The sequence below is a fragment of the Vitis vinifera genome, chromosome 13 (genome assembly GCF_030704535.1).
Source record: "Vitis vinifera cultivar Pinot Noir 40024 chromosome 13, ASM3070453v1".
Taxonomy (NCBI): domain Eukaryota; kingdom Viridiplantae; phylum Streptophyta; class Magnoliopsida; order Vitales; family Vitaceae; genus Vitis; species Vitis vinifera.
This window is the reverse complement of record NC_081817.1, coordinates 436,432-463,734: the sequence shown is the minus strand read 5'-3', so window position 1 is coordinate 463,734 and position 27,303 is coordinate 436,432. Positions and strand designations below refer to the sequence as shown.

Sequence of the window (27,303 nt, the reverse complement as noted above, 5' to 3'; positions counted from 1 at the left end):
TTTGGCTTTTTTAACAGGTTGTGCTTTCATATGCCCATCCAGAAAAGAAAAAGAGAAAACCCCAATTGTTCTAACATCATCTCCATAGTATAGCACAAGTATGGCAAGCAGTAGGAAGTAAATCAACCAATTGAACTGCATCTATATCCTGGGATATTAAACAAAACATCTTCCTTTTTTCCCCTTTTTACTCTTTTGCATGTCCTGCGCAATAAAGATTTGCATTTGGTAACTTAATTAGTCCCATTGAATCTTCCTGTGGAAGGTCCCATTTGAGGAATTCAAGGTGGTCTTTCCATCAATGAGGATTGGGGAGTCATCTCCGAATTCAGTGGGCATGGAGTAGCTAAGCTCCCATTCAGCTTCCTTAAGCACCTTCAGTATCTCCTCCACAACTATCTTGCTTCCCTCAGCAGATAAATCAATCCCATCTTTGGAAAAGGAAATGAAACTTAACTTCCTACACTATAAACTTCTAGCCATCAAAGTAGCTCTAAAATGTAAATCTGAGGAAAACAAGAAATTGATATGCAAGCATCTATTTTATTCATCTTCACAAACAGAAGATCATTGAAAAGGAGGACAGTATGATTGGGTTGATTCTACTCTGTACTATCCTTGAGCTATACTTCTGTCTTTTGGTAATTGGAATCCAAGCGCCTTGACCCACACACCATTGACGTGTTGCTTTCCCATGGTAACAGAGATATCATAAATGGGAGCTGAATTGTAATATTGGGTGAGTGACAGAGTTGAGCAGTTTGAAAATGGAGCTCAGGAGACTAGGGTTGGTAATTAATTGGAATGTAGAAGGAATTGCTTGCGATGTAACCTCTGCCCAGCAGCAGTGTCCAAAACCTCCTCAAGAGGTATGCTTGGATCTTTTCCAAAGGTAGACCACTCCTAAAGATTGGAGAGAGAGGTCGAGTTGTTAAAATCAGTATCTCCAACCTCACAATTGGAAATGGGGCGTGTCCGGTAGACTCTAGTTGTTTAAAATCAGCTGACACCCCTGTTTTCCCTCCCGAGCTGCAGAGAATATTTGTAAGAAGTAGAATTGGATGTAAAGAGAACCTTTGAGTAGAAGAGGAGAAAGAAATTGCCAATATGCCCAAGTGAAGAAGTGATTCCTCCATCCAGAACACTCAATAACACAACTGAATAAACTTACCCCAGCTGCAGAGTATATTTGGAAGAAGTAGAGATTCTTTGAGTAGGAGAGTAGAATATCAATTGCCAATATCCCAAAGCAAAGAAGTGATTCTTCCGTCCATAACATTCAAAAACGCAACAGAATACCTCTAAACCTACCATCAATTCAAATTAAGAGCCAAAATAGGTTTCTGTGAAAGACAAAAAGAGAAAAATGGCAGAGGCTATTGTTTCCTTTGCTGTGGAAAGGCTAGGTGACCTGTTAATCCAACAGGCAAGTTTCTTACATGGGGTGAGCGACAAAGTTACTGAAATTCAAGCTGAGCTAAGGACGATGAAATGCTTTCTGAGAGATGCAGATGCAAGACAATATGAAAGTGAGGTTATTCGCAATTGGGTTGCAGAAATCAGAGAGGCAGCTTATGATACCGAGGACATCATAGAGACTTATGCCTCCAAGGCTGCGCTGAGGAGCAGGAGAAGCGGCCTCCAAAACAATCTCAATAATCTCAAGAGGTATGTGTTGAAAAAAATAGGCTTTCCCACAAGTGTAAATCAATGGAAGCAATATAAATAGAATAACAGAAAATAAATGAGCACACAAGATTTACGTGGTTCCCTCAAATAACTTGAGGTACGTCCACGACGACCGGTAGGTCAGTTTCTTCCACTATCACCAAAAGAGTTTACAAAGTGGCCAAAAGGCATAAGCCTTACAAACACACCAAGGTGTAAATTACAAGAGGAAAATACCTCACAAAAGTAAACCAAATCTCCAAGAACAAACCGCAAGAAACCCCAAATATCAAGTGAAGGAACGTTACCCACTTGAAGAACAAACTTGCTGATTGTGTAGCACCAAAATATGGAGAAAAAGAAGAAGGCTGATTTTTTTGTTTGAACCAAAAAGGTATCCCAAAAGTCTTCTTGCCGACCAAGCTAATGAACCAAAGGAAAAGACAAAAGACTTGTAGTTGTTTTTTTTTTTTTTTTTTTTCATTTTGAAGACTTCAAACCAATCTTGAATATGCCAAGAGTCATGTGCTAACCAAGGTGTTGGCCAAAAATAGCAAAACCATATTTAGTAAATTTAAGAGTCCCACAAAGGAGGGAAACCCAACAGTATGCTTGCTTCTTATCAGATTTTAAAGCACTCCATGAGGTTGGGACAGAGATTGACGCCATAAAAAGCAGAATCTCCCGTCTGACTGCAAGTTTACAAAGCTATAACATAAGGAGCATAGCAGAAGGAGAAGGCTCTGGTTTCAGAACTGAGAGCCAACGATTGCCTAGGAGGGCTTACTCCCATGTTGTCGATGAAGATGCAGTTGGGGTGGAGGATGGCGTGGAGATTTTGGTGGAACAGTTGATGAAACCAGACAAGATATGCTCGGTTGTTTCCATATACGGCATGGGGGGTCTGGGAAAGACCACTCTTGCCAAGAAGGTTTATCATCATGCTCATGTTAGGCGCCATTTTGACCATGTTGCTTGGAGTTCCATATCTCAATACTTCAATGTCAGAGATGTTGTACAAGGAATATTGATCCAGCTCACCTCTGCTAATGAAGAGCACAAAAAGAAAATCCGCAACATGAGGGATGAGGAGCTATTCGAGAGCGTGTATAAAATTCAAGAGGAAAAGAAATGTCTTTTGATTCTGGATGATATGTGGAAAATAGGAGACTGGGAGAATCTAAAACCTGCCTTTCCACTGCATAAGGCGGGTAGTAAAATACTGCTCACCACTCGGATCCAAGCAGTGGCTTCATATGCGGATCCACAAGGCTTTTTGTACCAACCAGAGCTTTTATCTGAGGAGAAGAGTTGGGAGCTTCTTCGAACCAAAGCATTCCCCAGAGATGATAAGAGAGGTATTTTTCAACACATCCAAAAGCATTTTCTATTATTTTCCTTTCCAATTAGATTTCATAGCTACAACATTGGACTGTCACGATGAGAAGTAAATGTTAGGTTTATGCTAAACCAACCTAGGTGAATACTCAAGAGGGAGATGAATTGGGTACTGGTTTCTTTCTCCTGTTTTTACAAATATGATTTTAGATGAATGCAAATGGCTATTTAAGAAATACATAGAAAACATGATGAATTAATAATTGTATATAAAATAAAGAGAGAACTGGTAGAGAAATTTTAAACTAGATTTTATAATAGTGGTTCAACGTAACCCTACTTACATCCATTTTCATCAAACTCCAAATGAAATTTGGGTTCCACTATTCCCAGGCTTTTCAATCAAAACAAAACCTTCAAACTTTTACAATTAAATTATAGTTCCAATGAACCTTTTCAAGAGATGTCTAACACTAAAGTCCTCAAATATTATCCCATGCTTGGCAAATCCCCTCATGCAATCCCCACACTCAAGCAATCTTATAAGGTTACAATTTGAATAAACTTGCTAGTAAAAGTTTAAGATCAAATGCATACAAGACAAAACATGATTTGGAAAAATATAAAGGAAATGAGAAAATTGGCAATATATGCAATTTCATTTACAAAAATAATGCAACAATAAGCATGCATAGGGTAGATTATTGAAACATGCAAGCACATAAGCATTTTATATTTCCTAAGGTTTCATAAATTATATCTTCTTTTTTTATCTCAGCCTTATGCTAGCAATTATTATCCATTTGATGAGATTATTAAAGATTGTTCTATGCATGATCATAATTCAAAATATTATCTATTTTGCCTCATGAAAATTTTAAATCAAAAGGATAAAATAGCAAAAAAGAAAAAGAAATCAAGTATTTCTAAGATAAGAACATAGACTTTTACCCCTCTTGAATTAATTTCGTTCTTTGATGATAAGTGGTGTTATCTTTAATCCTTTTAAGATTCTTTATTTGCTTTTTCTCTTTAATGTAGAGTTTTCTTTTATTTTTCATTTGGCCTTCCATTCTTTTCCATTTTTCCTTGTTGTGAAGTCAAGTTTTATCAATATTCTTCTTCAATCCTTAACTCATCATCACTTTTACAATCTCTCAGCAAAAAAGGTTTTATAAATCAAAAACAAAAATTGCTTCATCATCAAAGTAAATCAAGTTTTTCCAAAGACTTTTCTTTTGATTTGAAAAATATTAAGCACTTGCATTCAAATGATAAATCAAAAGATGATTTTTTTTTAAAAAAAAAAAAAATCAATGATTTATACTTTGCAAATTGATATTCAAATTAAGGCATTTTAAATTTAGGAGAGATATCATTACCAATAAATTCTCAATGTCAATAATCCCTCTTTTTACATTGTTTCAAGGTAAGCGTATCTTCTTTTCTTATTGGTTGGATCCCTACAAATCATATTTAAGTAACTTTAATACTCATATTTTTTTTTGTTCCTAAAAGGTTATCATTTTTCTCCTTTGGAATTCAACATTTGTATCCATTGCAGATTCCAATTTAAATGGTATTCCCATAGCAGAGTTATGGAATTTCAGTTTATGGGGGGTAGTATGGGATTTGTAATAGGTGAGAAAATTACCCATTTGATCAAATATGCCACTAATGAATTTCTACCTCTTATTCTAGTGTGTTCTTCTGGAGAAGCACGTATGGAAGAAGGAAGTTTGAGCTTGATGCAAATGTCTAAAATATCTTCCACTTTATAATATGATTATCAATCAAATATAAAACAAAAATCTTTAGTAAATTTCATTATAAACTAAACATTCTTAACATTGTTAAACACGTTTTTTTCTTGATCTACTTTACCTAGCAAAGTACAAAAAAATAAGTAGTCTTATCTTTTCGTATCCAATCAATACAAGCTCCTTTATCTGGATTCTAATAACTAATAAAAAGAATATACCAACACCAATGTTATCTAAATCCTAAAATGTAAACTCCTAGACATTTTCCTACATCAAACTACTTACGTTATTCTAAATCATTAAGAAAAAAGAGACAAAAAGAAGACAACCCTCTTGTTTGATGATTTCATAACTAAATATGACATTAAAGGACAATTACAACTAAAATAACTTCCTCCCCATAAAAATTACAAATGGTGCTTAGATTACTTTTTAAAGTCTCTTTCACAAAATAATTTTTATAATACTTTTCACTTTTATGAGGCTTGTAACCTTATCCCTTCTCATCAAAAATACATTTTTCGATTTACTAAATCATATTGAAAATCTCTTCTCCATTGGAAATTTTTCAAGAGAGGATATGAGTCATTCTTTTTTTTTTTTTTCTTTTTTTTTCAAAACTTCATTTTCTTTGGCAAAAATCATTTTATCCTTCTTTGGATAAAGTCTCCCTCCCTTGATCTTCTTAGGTTTGATATACTTCATAAACTTCTTAGAAATGAGATCAAAGTTTTCATCTTCACTTTCCCCCTCTTTATCGTCAATTGGTAAAGCTTTGAATGCAATATCATATTTCTTCTTTTCTTTAACTCTTTGATGCTTGTTCATGCGTATCTCATGAGTCATAAGTGACCTAATTAGTTCTTTAAGAGGTAGTGTGGTGGGATCTTTAACTTCTTGGATGGCGATCACCTTAGCTTCACACTATTTTGATAAAAACCTCAAAATCTTTGACTTTCTCCACTTCAATGAAGGTCTTTCCCAAACCATGAAGTTCATTTATAATCTTCACAAACTTAGTAAACATCTCACCAATGGATTCAAAATTTTTCATTGAAAACAAATCATAATTATTCACAAAGATACTTATCTTAAATTATTTTACTTGGTTGGTGCCTTCATAAGTAATTTCTAGGAGTGGCAATATATCTTTAACCTATTTATATTGGGAGATGCTATTATATCTATTTCTATATCTTTAACCTATTATATTTATTTTGAAAAAAAAAAAAAACATAAGTGAGTTCCATAATTTGTGAAACTTTTGCATCTTTAACATAAAATTCTTGAGGAAACCAAACAAGATAAACTCCTTAACATTTTGAAAACTTTTTAAGCCATGAATAACACTAATCAGTTGTAGTTTTTATTTAGAAAAATTCTTCATCCAATTTTGAAAAGATTCAAGGCCCGTTTGAAATCAATTGGATGAGTTTTGACATGTTAGGTGCTTTAATAATAATATGCATTCCTAACTTAGTACAAACCACAATCTTACATAAAAGTAACCTAAAAATGATCTATGTAAACCTTCTTGATATTCTCTTTTCTCCATATATCTTCTACAAGATAGTTCTATGGAAATCTTCTTGTCTAATTCACTAAATTAGAAAACGTTAAATCTAATCCTTATTTTGTTATCATCAAAACATAAGTTAAAAAACCTTGGTCTAATAATAAATTGAAATTAGGGTTACGTATTAAAACATGAGACCAATTTGAGCTCATAGGTTATGTTGCCCATGTTCATGGCAGGACTTTGAATTTTTTTCCAACTTTTTGTGAGTTATGGATGAGTAATTGTATAATTTATCTATTAAAATGGTGTAATTTTACAAAAACTATTTAGAAGATTGGTGAACTAGTATATGTTGTATAAGAAAGAGAAACACAAAGAAAGTCTTGTAAATTGGTTACTTTTTATGCTACATGAGATTTTTATGCTAAATTGCATTACCCTCATTAGAATGCTTACCATAATGTTCTTAATCAATTTCTTATGATTTTCTAGATCCGACCACTATTAACCAGATGGAGTTGTTGGGAAAGGAAATGGCTAAATGTTGTGGAGGTTTGCCACTGGCGATTGTTGTGCTTGGAGGACTTCTGGCTACAAAACACCATACCTATGAATGGGAAAGGGTTCATAAACATACTAAATCATACTTGAGAAAAGGAAAAGACAAATACGAGCAGCAAGGTAGTGGAGTGTCGGATGTGTTAGCTCTCAGCTACCAAGATGTTCCATACCAATTAAAATCATGTTTCCTCTATTTGGGCCATTTCCCTGCGGACCACGAAATACACACAAAAACTTTGGTACAAATGTGGGTGGCCGAAGGGATTGTGTCACGAGTGGGAGAAGAAACATCGGAGGATGTTGCAGAAGGGTATCTCGATGAGCTAATTGGAAGGTGTATGGTTCAAGTAGGAAGAAGGAGTTCAAATGGAAGAGTCAATACTTGCCGACTACATGACCTTATGCGAGATTTATGCTTGTCAAAGGCACAGGAAGAAAATTTTCTTGAGATTGTCAATCTTCAGCAGATGGAGACATTTTCATTTTCCATGCCAACAACACGCACCTCAAATAAAGTCCGAAGACGTGCCATATATCTGGATCAATGCGGTCCTTTAGAGAGTGTTGAAGAGGCTAGACTACCGTCTAAAAATGAAGATGAAGATGCCAATAGCTATGTCAATTTGAACCCACAAAATGGTACACACCTTCGGTCTCTGCTAATATTCAGTATGCGAGATTCATCGGTAATCCCCTGGGTGCTGAGAAAGACTGACTGGAAGAACTTCAAATTATTAAGAGTGTTAAGTCTTGAGGAACTTATTTTGGAAGAAAATATACCTAAGGCATTAGGCAACCTAATACACTGGAAGTACTTAAGTTTAAAATTTGCTTCTTTGCCAAGTTTCCCATCATCTATAAGAAATTTAGGTTGTATCCAAACATTGGATTTACGATTTTACTGTGTCGATGGTCAACCGATAAATTGTTTTGGAATAAATAAAGTGATAGGAAGGATGAAATGGCTAAGGCATCTCTACCTTCCTCTAGAGCTTAAGGTGGATAATAGTAAGGTGCAATGGGACAACCTAAGCAACTTGGAGACACTAAAAAACTTTGATGGAGAACAATGGGATGTACAAGATTTGGCCCAGTTGACCAAGCTTAGGAAATTGCTGATAAAAAATATCAAAAGCTTTAAAGAGTTTGTGATGATCCTCAATCCCTCCTGTCCCATTTCAAACAACCTTGAGTCCTTGGTTTTGGATGAAGTAAGGGCCACCATGGAAGAAACAGATCTGAGGCAATTATCGATATGTCAACATCTTTATAAGCTATACCTAGGAGGAGCAATAAGCAATCTACCTGAGCACCACCACTTGCCTCCGAACCTCACCAAGTTAACCTTGTGGGAGTCTCGCCTAAGACAGGATCCGATGCCAATTCTGGAGAAGCTTCTTAACTTGACAACCCGGCCTGTACTTATGCTCTAATTTTTACTCTGGGGAGGAAATGGTTTTCTCTGCAAATGGGTTCCCTCAACTCAAATATTTGCAACTTTTCGCTGTCTATGCCTTAAAAAGGTTGTGGGTGGACAAAAGTGCAATGCCTAGTCTAAAGCATTTATCGATTGACGCATGCTTATCATTGGAAATGGTTCCTGAAGGGTTGATATATATCACTACGCTTCAGATATTGGAAATTGGGTCTGTGCCCAATGAATTCATGCAGAGGCTTCAAGTGATAAATGGAATAGAAGGGGAGGATTTCTACAAAGTCCGACACGTGCCCTCCATCTCATTCATGAATTATTGGTAAGTCATTTATTTCTACTCTTTCTTTTCTCCTTCCACGTATACAAACACGTTAGAAAACAATTGGCAATCACTCAATTTTTATCCACCAACTGCATGACTACAGATTTTCATTCTCCCCAAAAATTCCTTCACATCATATTATTATTCAACTATTTGTTTGTTTATTCAAAATTACTGCTCTCTTCAAACTTTCCATTAATTTCAACAGCCCTTCTATTTCAATATCTTTTATTAACAGATAATTTTAGAAGTCCTTCTAACTATGATTCCATGTTTAAGGGATGGGTGAGTATCTAAAGAGAGGCAGAAACCCATGAAGAAAAACTTGGGTTGCAGATTCAGTCCAATGGGCATGGATTATGGAGAAGTAATGGTAAATGGCAATTGTTACTTGTTAGCAAGCAGCCTAGTTGGAATAATGACGGAGTCCTCCACCTTTCACTGAATCATGCATGTTATACATCCTGGATGCGGCTCCGTTACTGTCTTATCAAGTATATTAAGCGTGCTACTACATGATATTAGACTCTTATTTGATCTGAACACAATATTCCAACGATTTTTTTTTTCTTTCTTTCTTTTCAATTGGTGTGTTGACTTGTTTATGACTGAATCTGGTATTGTTTCTGATGGTTGTGACTCTGCATTTGTGGTCATGTTGTGTGCCAAAAAAAAAGGATATTTCAATAAAATTCCCCCTTGTTTCTTTGGTTTTTTTTTTTTAAGCAGCTTGTGCTTCCATATGCTGATCCAGAAAAAGAAAAAGGGAAACCGCCATTTTTCTAACATCATCTTCATAGCATAGAACAAGAGTGGGGAGCTACCAACCACTAGACAGTAAATCAAACAATTGAACTGCACCTATATACTGGGATGAATTATGTAATGCAGCCTTGTACATAACAATTACTTTAATTACACATATTTGGTCACTTCCAATGAGCAATAGCACTATAAAATATGTAGATATTCATCTGTCAATCTCAAGTTCTGTCCTATTTCCTTTTTTTTTTCTCTCTCTCTGTGTGTGCATGTCCTGGGCAATGAAGATGCATATTGGTTGTGTGTTACTTTTGGGGGAGTATTCCCATCTAGGAAACATAGGCAAAGGATGGGTTGGTAACTTAGCCCCATTGAATCGCCCTGTGGAAAGTCCATTCCGAGGGATTCAAGGTGGTCATTCCATCAAAAGCCACAAGATCATATGGGAAATCATCTCCAAATTCAACGGGCAAGGACTTCCAGCGTAGACTTGCCCCCCATTCAGCTTCCTTCAACAGCTTCAGTATCTCCTCCACAACTGTCTTGCTTCCCTCAGCAGATAAGTGAACCCCATCTCTGGAAAAGTTTAAGGTAATAATTGAAGACTTCACTACTACTAAAAACAATGCAACTCGTTATGAATGATGTATTTCCATCTTCCAATATTTAGTTTTCCTAAAGACGACTACTTTACCCAACAAAGTGGAACAAAAACTCCTGTCCTGAAAGTGGGGAGTGGAAGATTTCTCTGCAGTACATTCAAGAACAGAAACTCTAGAAGGATTTAACTGTCACAATTTAACCAACATCCATTGAGAAATGATCTTGCACCCAAAATATCACATATCCGTAGCCAGTAGGAATCCGGACATGAAACACTACCATAGTATATATAGATGGCCAGGTAAAACTGAAAACTGAATATTCAAAGTTGTTCTAGACATGTATACCTGAGATAAACAAGAAACTAATAGGCAAACATCTCATGTAAGCTGAATACACGTGTGAGTTCACACGTTCTCACTTCATGATATGGTCCAACACTTTGACCACGTCTTCCACCATCTCACTTCCGCTACGATTAAGGAGCACGTTCCACCAACTGCTCAACATGGTGGCAAGAGGCAACGTGGTTTGATGGAAGCCACTGTTATAAATTTTTTCAGAAAATGGTCCCGAACTCACTCTGCTATTATCTTCAGAAAAAACACCATCTAAAAAAGGAGAGATCAGAGTTTGGAAATCTGGGTTTTTGAAACCAACTACAATGGCTGGAGGTAAGTAGACTATTCTTAGTCTTTTCGGTTTTGATTCATGTTGCAAGCATATTGGAATCGAATATAGCATGTAAATTTCTAACATTTGGTATCAGAGCCATAAATCTTGCCTCTGCTTTGTATGATTTCCGAGTGAAAAATTCTTGTTTTATGATCTATTGATAATTATTTAAACGATTGTTACTGGAGATCCATATATATAGTTGGCATCATTCATTTATAAAAAAGGCCATTACAGGCGTTCAAAAGATGCCATTTTCTGGCGCTCCAGCAGCGCTATTAAGGCGTCATTTTCAGGCGCACCAGTGACTCCGTTTCAGGTGCCATTTTAGATGCGCTTCAGGCCCCATACCTGGCGCTGTTCAGCTGCCATTTTTGGGGCTGCAACCAGCCCCATTGCAGCGCCATACCAGCGCCAATTTTCAGGCGCGTTGAAATGCAATTTTCTGGACTGCAACATGCGCCATTGTAGCACCAATTTTCAGGCGCCATTCAAGCGCGTTGAAGTGCCATTTTTTGGGGCTACAACCAGCGCCGTTCAAGCGCTGTTACTAGGCATCGTTCAGGCTCCATTTAAGGCGCACCTTAGCCACCATCTCAGCGCCGTTCAGGCGCCATTGGAAACGCCATTTTTTTGGGCTGCAAGTCGTCGTTCACACGCCGTGTTGAAGCACTGCAGACGGCTTCATGGCTTGGACTGCATCCAGCAAGGGTGCAGTCCACGTGGGTGGCGGCGAGAACGTCGCTGCCGGTGTTGAAGCAGTCCACTAAGTGGCAGAAAAATAGGATCTTGGGTTTTTGGGTTGCAGGTGATATTAAAATAGTGAGAAATCATAAAATAAGATGGGGCTCCACTAAGGTTATGGGTTTTTAAATAACTGGCTATTGGGCCCATTGGATTCAAAGCATGGACAGTGGCCCATTTTGCAAAGATAAAAGACATTAAATGTTAGGCCATGTATAAATGTAAAAATTGGGCCAGTTTATGCTCTTTTTGGCCCGATTTGAATTTTTTATTTTAACTATATTGGGCATGGAATTGATTGTGTTTTATTTGTATTTAGGCACTCATTCATACCTTTAAAATTATCATGTAAATTTTATACATGCAAAATAAATAATTATATACTGCTTTATATGTTTGTAGCCTAAATTAAAGTTGTAGTTTTTAATACATGCAATTGTTGCCTAAAATTTAGTTAGATATATTAAAATTATATCATATAGTTTTAATGTCTAGTGAAACTATATGATTTTTTAAATAATTAAGGAATAGCCACAGCATCCTTAATTATATAAAAAAATTATATATTAATAAGGATCGCATTATGGACATTAATTGTAATTAACTATATAAATATGATGTTTTACCCCACAGGGTTTTCATTATATTTATATAATTAATTAGGATAAAATATTAAAATTAATTTTTTCTAATTTACCCACAGGAGTTAGGAAGAATTAATTTAATAAGTTTATCATAAAGATTATAGACAGAAAATATCAAACTATATTTAGAATAAATTTCATGATTTAATAAAATAGTTTGATAAAGTCTATCATAAAGATAATGAATCTTATTAAATTAAAGATTTAGCCCACAGGCAATTTTTAATAAAATTAGATTCAATTTTAAGCATGTTCTACATTGGTAAAGCATGAATTTATATTAAAGCCTCAAATTTTTAATAAGCTTGTAATCCTTTTGTGCAGTTTTACCTAGCATATCTGATATTCGTTGTGAGGTTCCCGAACTTAGAGGAGATAACTTTAAGATATGGAAGGAGAGAATTCTTCTTCAATTAGGGTGCATGGACATAGATTATGCTATAAGGAAAGATGAACCGCATAAGATCACTGATACCAGCACACCTGAACAAATTTTATTGTACGAACGCTGGGAGAAATCTAATCGCCTTAGCGTGATGTACATTAAGACAAAAATCAGTGCTGGTATACGTGGTTCAATCGAGCAACATGAGAATGTCCGTGAATTGTTAAAGGCTATTGACGAGCAATTCGTCACTTCAGATAAAGCCTTGGCAAGCACCCTAATTATGAAGTTCACATCCCTGAAGCTCACCGGTATAAGAGGTGTGCGTGAACATATCATGGAGATGAGGGACATTGTGGCTCAATTGAAGAAACTCGAGGTAGAAATGTCTGAATCTTTCTTGGTGCACTTTATCCTTAACACTCTTCCACTTCAGTATGGACCTTTCAAAATCTCTTACAACACACATAAGGATAAGTGGTCTATCAATGAATTGATGACCATGTGTGTTCAAGAGGAAGGAAGGTTATTGATGGAACAGGGAGAAAGTGCCATGCTGGTGACGCAAAGGAAAGGAAAGAAAGGAAAATCTCAAGCTAGTCAGAAAGGAAAACAACAAATTCCTCCCAAATCTGACATTAAGAAAGACGAAAAGTGTTTTTTCTGTAAAAAGAAAGGACACGTTAAGAAGAAATGTCTGAAATTTCAGAATTGGCTTGAGAAGAAAGGTAACCCTACCTCATTTGTTTGCTATGAATCTAATATGGTTAATGTAAACACCAACACATGGTGGATTGATTCTGGATCTACAATCCACATTTCAAATTCCTTGCAGGGTATGCAAAACCTAAGGAAGCCAGTGACAAGTGAGCAATTCATCTTATCCGGAAACAAGATGGGCTCGCATGTGGAAGCAATAGGGACATGTTATTTAACTTTATATGGTGGTTTTGTTTTGGAATTGCAAAGGACCTTTTATGTACCAAGTTTCTCACGAAACTTGATTTCAGTTTCTAGACTTGTACCGTTTGGATATTCCTTTCATTTTTCAGAAACATCTTTCAGTTTGATTTATAAATCTGAATGTGTTAGGAATGGTATCTTGTCTGATGGTCTTTATTGTATATTCTTACAAAATGATATCGCTCATAATTCATTACATGTCCAAACTGGCATTAAAAGATGTGTTGTAAAAGAGGATTCCTCTACATTGTGGCATCGGAGATTAGGTCATATCTCCATAGATAGAATCAAAAGATTGGTGAATGATGGGGTACTTAGTACTCTAGATTTTACTGACTTTGAGACTTGTGTGGACTGCATTAAGGGTAAGCAGACCAATAAGTCAAAAAGAGGTGCTACTAGGAGTTCCACCATACTAGAGATCATACATACTGATATATGTAGTCTTGACATGGACTCTCATGGTCAGAAATACTTCATCTCTTTCATAGATGATTTCTCACGATACATGTATCTCTACATACTTCATAATAAAAATGAAGCTTTAGATGCCTTTAAAGTCTTTAAGGCAGAAGTAGAGAAACAATATGGTAAACAAATTAAGATTGTGAGATCAGATAGAGGTGGAGAATATTATGGTAGATACTTGGAAGATGGACAATCACCAGGACCATTTGCGAAGTTTCTTCAAGAGCATGGGATTGTTGCCCAATACACCATGCCTGGTTCTCCAGACCAAAATGGTGTAGCAGAAAGAAGAAACCGAACTTTATTGGACATGGTGAGGAGTATGCTTAGCAGCTCAAAACTTCCTAAATTCTTATGGATTGAAGCACTTAAGACAGCTGTGTATATATTAAACCGAGTTCCAACCAAGGTTGTCCCAAAGACGCCATTTGAGTTATTGAAAGGTTGGAAACCGAGTTTGCGACATATGCGCGTTTGGGGATGCTCGTCTGAAGTGAGAATTTATAATCCACAAGAGAAGAAACTGGACCCAAGGACTATTAGTGGGTATTTCATTGGATATGCTGAAAAGTCTAAGGGGTACAGATTTTATTGTCCATCTCACAGCACTAGGATTGTGGAATCGAGAAATGCTAAATTTCTTGAATATGACTTGGTCAGTGGGAGCGATCAATTTAGAAACATAGTTTCTGATATTGATCATACAGAGTCTCAACCTTCCACTTCAAGTGATAGATTGTTTATTATTCATAACACCCCTCAAGTACAATCGGGTGTAGAACGAACAATCACTGAAGTTCAACCAGTCGTTGAAGTTCCACAAGCTGTTGACAACATTCCAGTAGATCAAGTTGATCAGGAGTTTCCTGATACTTCTGGACAACAAGTTGAACCTCATACTTCCTTAGAAGATATTGGTGCAACCTTAAGAAGGTCTACTCGAACTAAGAGGTCAGCAATTCCTAATGATTATGTAGTGTATCTACAGGAATGTGACTACAATATAGGAGCCGAAAATGATTCCGAATCTTTTTCACAAGCCATGAGTTGCAAAGAATCAGAATTGTGGTACAATGCCATGAAGGATGAGATGAGTTCCATGAAGTGCAATGATGTTTGGGACCTTGTTGAGTTGCCTAATGGTGTAAAAACCATTGGTTGTAAATGGGTTTTTAAGACAAAGAAAGACTCATTAGGCAACATTGAAAGATACAAGGCTAGACTTGTTGCAAAGGGGTTCACTCAGAAAGAAGGAATCGATTACACGGAAACCTTTTCTCCTGTATCTAAGAAAGATTCCTTGCGCATTATATTGGCATTAGTAGCCCACTTTGATTTAGAATTGCAACAAATGGATGTGAAAACAGCATTTCTTAATGGAGAGCTAGAGGAGGAGGTTTACATGAAACAACCTGAAGGATTCCCCTCTAGTGATGGTGAGCAATTGGTTTGTAAGCTTAAGAAATCCATATACGGTTTGAAGCAAGCATCCCGCCAATGGTATTTAAAATTCCATAACATAATTTCTTCATTCGGTTTTGTTGAAAATGTTATGGATCAATGCATATACCTTAAGGTCAGTGGGAGTAAAGTTTGTTTTCTTGTTTTATACGTGGATGACATCTTACTTGCAACCAATGATAAGGGTTTACTTCATGAGGTAAAACAATTCCTCTCTAAAAATTTCGACATGAAAGATATGGGCGAGGCATCTTATGTCATTGGCATTAAGATCCATAGAGACAGATTTAAAGGTATCTTAGGTTTGTCTCAAGAAACCTATATCAATAAAGTTTTAGAGAGATTTCGGATGAAGAATTGTTCACCTAGTGTTTCTCCTATAGTGAAAGGTGATAGGTTCAATCTGGACCAATGCCCGAAAAACGATCTTGAGAGGGAACAAATGAAGAACATTCCATATGCTTCTGCAGTCGGAAGTTTGATGTATGCTCAGGTCTGCACAAGGCCTAACATTGCATTTGCTGTTGGAATGTTAGGACGATATCAGAGTAACCCAGGTATAGACCACTGGAAAGCTGCAAAGAAAGTGATGAGATATCTTCAAGGAACCAAAGATTACAAGCTTATGTACAGACGAACAAGCAATTTAGAGGTAGTTGGCTACTCAGATTCAGACTTTGCTGGCTGTGTTGATTCACGTAAATCAACATCTGGATACATTTTTATATTGGCCGGTGGAGCTATATCTTGGAGGAGCGTTAAGCAGACCATGACTGCTACTTCTACTATGGAAGCTGAGTTCATATCTTGTTTTGAGGCTACTTCACATGGTGTATGGCTTAAGAGTTTCATTTCCGGGCTTAGAGTTATGGATTCAATATCTAGGCCATTGAGTATATATTGCGACAATTCAGCTGCAGTCTTTATGGCGAAGAACAATAAAAGTGGAAGTCGAAGCAAACATATCGACATTAAGTATCTAGCCATAAGAGAACGTGTTAAAGAAAAGAAAGTGGTTATTGAGCACATTAGCACTGAATTGATGATCGCTGATCCTTTGACTAAGGGCATGCCACCATTGAAATTCAAGGATCATGTAGTGAACATGGGACTTAGTTCCCTTATGTAGTTTCTATTGTACAAACTCTTATTATGATGTTTTCTCATATTGATGCGCACTTTTTATTTAATTTTGAGAAAATTCAACTTCATTGGACCAAGAATGAACATAGGGTTTATTCATTAAGTAATATTGCCACATAAAGTATAATGTTAAGAAATGAGTACATTGTAATACATGGAAGGTAACACTCGTTAAATAGAGGACTTATCGCCATGATTCATGTATTTGTTACTTAATGAGACAATTGATGGACTAAATTAGGACATTAGGTTAAAGGTGTGGACCAAGTGGGAGAATGTAAGCTGAATACACGTGTGAGTTCACACGTTCTCACTTCATGATATGGTCCAACACTTTGACCACGTCTTCCACCATCTCACTTCCGCTACGATTAAGGAGCACGTTCCACCAACTGCTCAACATGGTGGCAAGAGGCAACGTGGTTTGATGGAAGCCACTGTTATAAATTTTTTCAGAAAATGGTCCCGAACTCACTCTGCTATTATCTTCAGAAAAAACACCATCTAAAAAAGGAGAGATCAGAGTTTGGAAATCTGGGTTTTTGAAACCAACTACAATGGCTGGAGGTAAGTAGACTATTCTTAGTCTTTTCGGTTTTGATTCATGTTGCAAGCATATTGGAATCGAATATAGCATGTAAATTTCTAACATCTCATTCATTCATCTTCACAAACAGAAGATCATTGTGTCCAGTAGATGAAGATAGAAGATACCACTGCTGCATGAAAGTCATTGGCAGAGATATTGGACATTGAGTATATGCCAAAAGGATTCATTCATAGACAAAATTTTCCAAGAGGATTCAAGTGATAAATGGAGAAGGAGAGGATTTCGATGACGTCCAACTTGGAATTCCATCTCATTACTTGGTCATCCCATATGTAAGTCATATGTACTTTCACTTTTTCTCCTTCTGCACATACAAACACACCAAAAATGTTGCAAGCACCCCATTTTTCTCCATGAACTGCTTTACTACAAATTTTCATTCTGCATAAAAATTCTTTCCAAAAAAAGAAATCTTTCATTTCATATCATTATTCAACGGCTTGTTTGTTATTCAAAATTGCTTGTCTTCTCAACCTTCCATTTATTTCATTCAAACTAATGCAGAACCAAAAAAAAAATCATTCGAGGAAAATTTGATTAAATATAGGTGTTTTTAAATAATTAGATTGTTTAATAATAGCAAATACTACGTACGGTGGACCAAGTTCCTTTTCTTTGCCCCAAAAAAGTACACATTGTTGTCAGGGATTCAACTACTTATGGATTGCTCATAGGTCTACTGCATGATATGAAAAATAAGTATTTGCCTCCACAACCAATATTCCTATTAATGCCTTTTGATGAATTTGAGCATTAAAAAACATATTAAGGATGACATTTTGTTGTTGTTTTCCTGCACCCATGCATTGAACTCATGAACCATAGTTTTGCATATTTTCACAGCCTTAAATTGTTGAAATGATGCTTCTAACCATGATTTCAATTACGAGGTACCTAAAGATGAAGACAAAGGAGCAACCACTGAAGAAAAACTTACTGATGGATTTCATCCAATAGGCCCTGGTGGCGAAGTAATGCTAAATGGCAGTAGAGACTTGTGAGCAACTAGCCTAATTGGGAAATTGGTGCAGTCCTCCACCTTGCACTGCTTCATGCCCATTACTGTTTTATTAAGTAGAATGAGTGCACTAGTAGATGTAACCCTACTTTCTGTGATATGAACACAACGTTAACATTCTTCTCTTTTAATTTTTTCTTAATAGTTGTCTGTTTGGCATAAAACCTTTGCTAGCTTTCTTGACGTTGAGATTGTTTTTGGGAGGTTCAGACTCTGCTTTTTGATGCTTCGTTGTCCTGTTGTGTACAATAGACTTGGATGTTTCAATGCAATTTCCCTTTGTTTCTTTGGTTCTTTTTAACAGTTTTTGCTTCCATATACCCATATAGAAAAAGAAAAAGAGAAAACCACAATTTTTATAACACCATCTTCATAGTATAGCAGAAGTGTGGTCAGCAGTAGGCAGTAAATCAGCTGAATGAACTGCATCTATATACTGCTATAAAATAATCATTTTTTATAAGAATAAACAATTTATTTAACACAATAAAAACAAAAAACTTAACACTTAATAATGAAACACTAAGGAGGTGTTTGATAAAACTTAATACTTATTACTTAATGATTTAAGTTAACTTTAAGTTAAATTATGCTTAAAATTGTCAACTTAAAACTTATTACTTTTAAATTAAGATTGTTTGATAAAATTAATTTAAAATTTGTTCTAAATCATCAAATTAACATATTTATCCTCATAAATTATAATTAAGGTAAAAAAGGTCGAATAACAATGAAGATTGTAGAGTAGGATAATTAGGGTAAATGAGAGTAAAAAAGGTAAAATAAAGATGTGAACTTAATAATAAGTTAATTGTTTTTACTAATTACTTAAATTTATTTTTTACTTTAAGTTATATCATAATTAAATTATTTTATTAAACATATTTAATTTACTTAATGACTTAAATTAAATTATTAAGTCACATTAAGTTATTAAGTTGGTTTACAAAACACCCGACCACTAAGTAAAAAATAAATAATTTGAAATAAATAATTTAATACTTAATGAAATTAAAAGGGTGTTTAGTAAATCAACTTAATGACTTAAATGATTTAATAACTTAATTTAAATTATTAAGTAAATTAAGTATATTTGGTAAAACTTAATATAACAACTTAAAGTTAAAAATGACTTTAAGTATTAAGTCAAAATAATTAACTTATTTTTTTATCCCAAATATCTTTTGTCTTATTTGCCCATATTTAACAATCATAACTTCACATCTATCACTTATTTTTTATAGTAATTTTCTAAGGTTATCTTATGTATTTACAATACTTTAAGTATGGATGTTTAATAAATAAATTTACTACTTAAGATTAATAAAAATATATGTTAGTTATAATTAATGATGATAGACATTAATTACAACTCATGAAGTTAAATATGTCAATTTGATAACTTCAAATAAATTTTAAATTAATTTTATCAAATAACTTTAATACTTAAAGTAAAAAAATAAGTATTAAGTTTTAAGTTAAGGGAATGTTTGATACAACTTAATACTTATTACTTAATGACTTAAGTTAACTTTAAGTTAAAATATACTTTAATTTTTTTACTTGAAATTTATTACTTAATTCTTACTTTAAGCATTATGGTTGTTTGATAAAATTAACTTAAAATTTATTTTAAATCATCAAATTAACATATTTATTCTCATAAATTATAATTAGAACAAATCAGGTCAAGTAACAATAGAAGTCCTAGAGTAGTAAAAGAAATCATGAAGGTAATTAGGGCAAATGGAGGTGAAAGGTAAAATGAAGATATAGATTTAAGAATAAGTTAATTATTTTTACATTACTTGTTGTCTTTTACTTTAAGTCGTAACATTAAGTTATTTTACCAGATATATTTAATTTATTTACTGACTTAAATTAAGTTATTAAATTGGCTTACCAAACACTAAGAATAATTTAGCTTAAAGTCAACTTAAGTTATTAAATAATAAGTATTAAGTTTTACCAAATATCCACTAAATTTTATTTATATTTAAGTTGCTTCAATTCATCATCAAAGTAAATCAAGTTTTTTTTGAAAAATAAGAGCAAATTGAATTAGAATTATTAAAATCAGTCCATTTTATATTTAGATTAATTACAACAACACACACCAAAAAGACAAGAGCAAGTTTAATTTGAATAATTCAAAAAGAGCAAGTTGGATCTGATTAATTAAAAACAAGTAGGATGAACATGAACAATTAATAAGGGATCTAATATGTGTTTGGACACATTGTAAACAATGTCAAAAAAAGATGGGCAAGTTGAATTAGAATAATTAAAATCAATCCATGTCATATTTGGACTAATTACAACAAGTGCCAAAAAGATAAGAGCAACTTTAATTTGGATAATTAAAAGAAAGCAAGTTGAATTTAATTAATTAAAAACAAGCCAGACAAACATGAATAATTAATAAGAATCTAATATGAGTTTGTCCTCATTGTAAAAAATGTCAAGAAAAAAAATAGCAAGTTGAAGTAGAATAATTAAAATCAATCGATGTCATATTTGGACTAATTAATTACAACAAGTGGCAAAAAGATAAGAGCAAATTTAATTTGAATAATTAAAAGAGAGCAAGTTGAATTTAATTAATTAAAAGCAAGCCAACAAACATGAATAATTAATAAGAATCTAATATGAGTTTGTCTTCATTGTAAAAAATGTCAAAAAAAAAAAAAAATAGCAAGTTGAAGTAGAATAATTAAAATCAATGATGTCATATTTGGACTAATTAATTACAATAAGTGGCAAAAAGATAAGAGCAAGTTTAATTTGAATAATTAAAAGAGAGCAAGTTGAATTTAATTAATTAAAAGCAAGCCAACAAACATGAATAATTAATAAGAATCTAATATGAGTTTGTCCTCATTGTAAAAAATGTCAAAAAAAAAAAAGCATGTTCGATGTCATATTTGGACTAATTAATTACAACAAGTGGCAAAAAGATAAGAGCAAGTTTAATTTGAATAATTAAAAGAGAGCAAGTTGAATTTAATTAATTAAAAGCAAGCCAACAAACATGAATAATTAATAAGAATCTAATATGAGTTTGTCCTCATTGTAAAAAATGTCAAAAAAAAAAAAAAAGCATGTTGAATTAGAATAATTAAAATCAATTGACTAATTATAATGGTTGGAAAGTGTCTCAAATTCTTTATTAGTATAGATTTCCTTTTTGTAAAGAACATTATATGAAATATTTCATAAATTGGTGTTATTGTAATATTAGTTTTCCTTATAAAATAAGAAAAGATATTAGGTAAGTATTCTAGGTGATGAGAGGCAAAGGATATGAGAAAGAGATGAACTTGAAAAGATTATATGAGGTGGATAAAAATATGAGAAAAAAATGGAAGACATCAATGGAGGTAGAGGCTCATAATTCAAGATGTAGATATAAAGAATGGGGAAATACAGGACATTTTAGAACTCAATAGTTTTATCTAATATTTTATATGGTATAGTGGAATTGTTCTCTCTAATCCGTTGATGTGGGCATAGATGACTAAACTACGTCAAAACACATTGTATACCTTTGTAAGGATTATTTTTGTATTTTTCAATTAATATTGTTTCCATTAAAACTTTCGTTGACATAACAAACTGATATCATAACTCGGAATAAAGATTTTTAAAAGAACCAAAGAGAAATAAAGCACACAAGAATGTAGATTGTTCTCTCATTGAGGTGTGATATAGAAAGTGTGTATCATGGATAGATGGAAGATTGATTTAAGGTGAAGATTGTTGGAAAGTACTATAAATTTCTAATTAGTATAGATTTATTTTTTTGTAAAATAATATTAGATTTTCTTATAAAAATAAATATTCAAAGTTAGGAGGGAAAAAAATTATGAGATGGAAATGAGTTTGTAAAGACTATATAGATACAGATGTGAAAAAATACAAGATACCCGATGGAGTGATAGGCTCGTGGTGTAGATGCAAGGCGTGGGGCAACAAAAGATGTTTCAAGAACTCAATATAGTTGTATCTATTTTTATTCTTTAAGATATTCTTTATGTTATAGTGGAATTATTCTTTCTCATAAATAGATATATGTATAGTGTGCCAAACCAAGTAAAATATCGTGTATCTTTGCGTGAATTATTTTGTCTATGTATTCTTCAACTAACATTGTTCACATCAAAATTAAGATAGTAAAAAAGTTTTAAAAAAAGTTTTAAAAATTATTATCTTTTAAGATAAGTCTCTAAGAATTTTTACCCTTAAACTTTTTATTGAAATTTCAAGTGTCTAATGAGAGATAAGAATTAAAAAAATGTTAAAGAGTATTTTTGTTTAAAAAAAAAAGGTTATATCTAATGACCCTTTAGTTTTAATTCATTAATTTTGGAGTCGTGAATGCTCAAGTTGCCCATTTTATATGAAATTGGTGTTAGCACGCGGGGTTAAAAATATAAAGCATGGGACGGACAAGTGCTTATTTTATGTGGCCGGCCACTTTCATTGTGACCTGTATTTGCATTGATGCTGGTGTAAGAACGGTGACTATACATTTTTTTTTTTTTTGTTTTTTTGTCCTTTTAGGTGTAGTAGAGATTAGGGAGGCAATCTGATTTGAAACTTTTCTGCAATCGTCCCTTTGATTTGGAGGAAGTAAGAAAATGGCGGAGGCTACTGTTTCCTTCGCTGCGGGAAGGCTAGGTGAACTGTTGGTTCAAGAAGCGGGTTTCTTATACACTGAAACTTACTGGGTTTATTCAAAAAATATTTTAATAAGTACATTACTATTTGTTTTATTATTTTATGAAGTGTTTTTTTAACATTTTTATAAGTTTTGATTAATTTTCATTCCATCCGCATTTTTTTTCTTGATTTTCATCTAATACTTTTATAACACCCAACCACAGATATTTTCCCATTTTATGATATTTTGATGCTTACATATATTATAAATAGAAAGGTAATCAAGGGTTGGTATGAGCTAATCCAAGTGTAGGTTTCATAATCAGCCCACTGAGCATGAAGGTGGGATATGAGTTGAAATAAAGACAAACGATGGCCAGTACTGCTGTGCTGACCTTGTTGAGGGTGGTGCCGATTGGAGACCCCACTTGCCGGCCTTATATATCTATCTTTTTGTTTGATTCGAGTGATTTGGGAAGGGGTTGTATTATTGGAGAGCACCTCCAATTATATATTTAAGTCGGTTTGACTTACCCTATTGCTCTCCCTCGATGGAGAATTAGGAGGAAGTTTGAATTATTTAAATGCTCTATATATCATGGTCTCGTCTCATACTTCTTAAATTCTTAATTAAACTGTCAGTCCCTAGTCATGTGATTGAATTGTGGTCCTTCTCTCATCTAAACCCAAAAAGATAACTCATAAAAATACTAAAATAGAACCCATCATAAGACTATTATTAAGAAAACATATGCAAACCTAACAATGCACTTAATATTTTGGAGTGCTCAATGTATATTGAAATTATTAAATCCATCTCTGAAGCCGTGATGATAGGGAAGTAATGCTAAATTGAAGTTGTTAGAAATCAGCCCACTCATAATATTGTGAAATTATCTCACACATCAAATGAGGGATAAAGTTTTCCAATACTATCTATGTATGGGTTCCTCTTAATTATGGAAACGCATTTTTAAAATTATGAGGAACTTTACACTAAGAATTAATGATCTTTACATGATTGAGAGTGCAACTTTCCAAAAATAATATGGGTATAGCAATCCACATTTGATTGTCCGATGTTATACATTCCACTTGCTACCTCATTGTTGTTTATCATGTATAATAAGAGTGGTGCATTTTTTCTTATTTACCATCGAATCAAGGATTGTTGATTGTTTTTCTACTGGTTATGATATGCATTTTTGTTGTTTATATTTTTTGTTTTCATAACTTTAGACTCTATTTGCTAACTATTTTCAAAACAGATTGTTGTTTTCTAGAACTAAGGAAACAAAAGAACATGTTTGACAACTAGAAAATAGAAAATAATTCTCTTCCTAAATTCATAAAATTTGATGTTTTCAAAAAATATATTTTCAAAAGTAATTATATAAAAAATGATAATGATTAAAAATAAAATATTACACATAAAAGTTATTTTTAAAACATATTTAACAACATAAAAACAAGTTAAGAACATTTTTAACCTAAGACCCTGTTTGGAAAGTGTTTTCAAAAACAATTGTAGAAAAGTGTTTCCAAAATGATTTTTAAAAATTGTTTTCTAATGTTTTGTAAAATAAAAATCTATTTAAGAATATGAAATGTTCTTAAAAATTGTAAAAAAATTTATGTCTTTAAATATTTTTTTGAAAATAACTATTATATGTAATATTTTATTTTTAATCATTCTTCATATTTATATAATTAGTTTTTAAAACATCTTAAAAAACTAAATGTAAATAATTGAAAATAACTAAAATATATTAAAACATCATTTTTTTTGTTTTGTTTAATACACTTTATCCCTCAACTTATCATGTGTTTTACACATTACCCCCTTAAGTTTAAATTTGAGCACATTGCACTCCAAACTTCTTAAATTGCAGCATTCTGCATTTTTCATTGGACAATGTTCTTTTTAGTAGACGAAAATGTCATGTGTTATGCACGAGACTCACTAATTAAGGGTAGATTTATAAATTCTCAAACCTAAAAAACCCTAAATAACTTTTCCTCCTTCAGTCTTCGTCTTCGTTCTTCCTCCGAAGCCCTGACCCTCGAAGCCCTAAAAGTCTCAAATACCTAGTGCAAACATCAAAAGGTTGAGAGTTCGATTGAATTGGATTTTAATGGTAAATTACTTTTTCTTGCAATGTTTTGCTTTAGTTTTTCATTTTATGACTAAGAAAATATTGGTAAAAAGAATAAATTTTGAGTGTTTAGTATTTAGGGTTAGGGTTTCGTTTTGATAAAGGATAAAATTTGAGAAAAATAAATTTGAGGTGTTTAGGTATTTAGGGTTATAGTTCCCTTTTCATAGCTAAGAATTTTTCCTATCATTCTACATTTTACAGTTTAGCATTTTACTGCTTGTATTTATATGATTGAATGATTACTTAAAACATTGATACAAACATGTGAGCTTGAGCACACTACACGGCTCTCTAAAAGGAAAACTAATTATGTATTAATTCATTACTAATCTTACTCCTCCGATAATTGGCATAAAATACTCAAAACCTAACTCACTACAAATTCATTATTGAAAGGTATTGGGTTCTCTAAAACCTAACTCCATCACATTCCTTGCAAATTCATTACAAACAAAGAATGAAGATGAAGTTTGAGGGAGGGAGAGTTGTTTGGGGTTTTTTAGGTTTGGGAATTTACAGATTTACCCTTTATTAGTCAATTATGTTTACAACACGTGACATTTTCGTTCACTGAAACTAACACCAACCAATGAAAAAGGCAAACCCCTACAATTTAAGAAACTTAAAATGCAATATACTCGATTTTAAACTTGATGAGGCAATGTGCAAAACATGGATAGGTTGAGGCGGTAAAATGTATTAAACTTTTTTTTTTAATTATGGTTGTCAAATATATTTTTTTTATTTAAAAAAAAAACCTTTTTGAGAAACATTTACCAAACAAGTCATTAGTTTTTCATACCATGATCATGATCCATAAGAGAATTAGTGCAATTTCCCATAAAGGCAACCAATTAGTCTCTTGTTATCGGATTTTTCTCTTATTTCCTGTAATATTATGTAACATGCACATTTCACAAAATATAGATGAAAAGAGAATGTAAAAAAAATCATTTTCATAGGGAGTGCATTTTGAAGAAAATAATTTCATTTCATGCATTGGAATAATGTCTACCTTACCCAAAAATACCCTTACATGTATTTTGGTCTTAAAATAATACTGTTTTGGTCTTAAAGTACCTTTGTTGGTTGAACAATGTACTATCCTCATGCAAGTTGGACTGGTATGGGTGGCAACCCATATATACATATTAATAAGGGCATTTTCGAGTAACGTGAAGGAGGTATTGTTTCAGTACATGAAATGAGAATTATTTTTCCCAAATGCACTTCCCATAAAAATAATATTTTGCATTCTTTTTTTATTCATATCTTATAAATAGTCCATATTTACATAATTCCTGAAATTTCTAAAATCATCTTCAAAACTGTAAAAATTCTTCTTTTGAGGAGCAGCTGCCGGCAAAAATGGGGCAACAAATAAAAACAATTATGATAATATTTTAAAATCCAAGTTTCAGTTTTGATATTTTGGATCATTTAGACTCAAAATATTAAATTCCAATCAACTTTATACCCCACGTAATTCAAATTTCTTAGATACATATATTTGTAAAAGAATAATTCTGTACAGTAACTTTACTTCGTAGGAAAGGATGTTTTTCCTTCAGATTTTTGTTTTTATTGAATATTAGAATTAATTAGTTTGGCTGATGAAATTGACAAGAACCAAATATGAAGGTGAGGGATGTGTTGAAAATTGAAATGAAGAGCACACATTGGAGACAGCCTTCTATTCTACTTTTACTTTCTATTGCCTCTCATCATTGAGTGTGCTACTATGCATGTAACTAGAATTATGGGCAATGGAGGAACGAGGGATCCGATGCTTCTCAGCAGTCACCACAGTCACGCCGCTGACACCAAGGCGCTGCAGTCCATCCGTTGTGTTCTCAAAGACAATCACAGGTTGGACTGAAAAGCTTTTTAAGGACTGAAAAACTTTTTAAGGACATCATTGGGTCGTTTTCTCCATCTGAAAAACTTTTCCTTCTGAAGAGAATCACTGATTTTCAGAAATTTCTTAATTTTTAGTTAGGACACATTGAGTTTAATTGGATTTGATTTACTTGATAAAAAGTTTAACTACGATTAATTAGGAATTAAATTTTTTATATTAATATTATATAGTGATTTTAATATGTAATAATATGATGTTCTCAAGTATTATCCTACTTAATAAAAATTTAATTAGAAAATGATTTTTGTTTCGCATCTGATTTGTTTTTATTTTATTATAAGGCTAATTGGAATTAATTAAACAAGATTAGGTGAGTACAGCTGACCAGCTCACATGGAAAGTGGAGCATTGTTGGTATTTTCTAAAAATGCCGGTGCCGTCATAAAATAGACGAGGCCTTAATTGCGCGGAGTGGAGTCCAATTTCGAAAACTACGAAGGTGTTACTGTATTTTGTCACAAACCTGAGGGCATGAGGGT

General features: G+C 33.3%; 2 protein-coding genes across 2 annotated transcripts; both read left to right on the top strand.

Moving 5' to 3' along the window:
• Nucleotides 1-1,366: 1,366 nt before the first annotated feature.
• On the top strand, nucleotides 1,367-7,564 carry LOC100262055 (putative disease resistance protein At1g50180). Its single transcript, XM_059741459.1, has 4 exons — nucleotides 1,367-1,668; nucleotides 2,260-3,026; nucleotides 6,781-7,196; nucleotides 7,520-7,564. The coding sequence occupies exons 1-4, from the start codon at nucleotides 1,367-1,369 to the stop codon at nucleotides 7,562-7,564; spliced, it is 1,530 nt and encodes a 509-aa protein (XP_059597442.1).
• Nucleotides 7,565-10,361: 2,797 nt separating this feature from the next.
• Nucleotides 10,362-13,361, top strand: LOC104881106 (uncharacterized). The gene is made up of 3 exons (XM_059742126.1): nucleotides 10,362-10,645; nucleotides 12,359-13,147; nucleotides 13,255-13,361. The coding sequence occupies exons 1-3, from the start codon at nucleotides 10,636-10,638 to the stop codon at nucleotides 13,287-13,289; spliced, it is 834 nt and encodes a 277-aa protein (XP_059598109.1). The 5' UTR covers nucleotides 10,362-10,635; the 3' UTR covers nucleotides 13,290-13,361.
• The last annotated feature ends 13,942 nt before the right edge of the window (nucleotides 13,362-27,303 follow it).

Bases quoted from the DNA above. Each gene is read 5' to 3' on its own strand.
- LOC100262055 (XM_059741459.1), top strand. From the start codon at position 1,367: ATGGCAGAGGCTATTGTTTCCTTTGCTGTGGAAAGGCTAGGTGACCTG. The intron at 1,669-2,259 runs GTATGTGTTGAA...AGTCCCACAAAG, and splicing joins AATCTCAATAATCTCAAGAG to GAGGGAAACCCAACAGTATG. The intron at 7,197-7,519 runs GTAGGAAGAAGG...GCTAATATTCAG, and splicing joins TTGGAAGGTGTATGGTTCAA to TATGCGAGATTCATCGGTAA.
- LOC104881106 (XM_059742126.1), top strand. The intron at 13,148-13,254 runs GTAACCCTACCT...AATTCCTTGCAG, and splicing joins GAATTGGCTTGAGAAGAAAG to GGTATGCAAAACCTAAGGAA.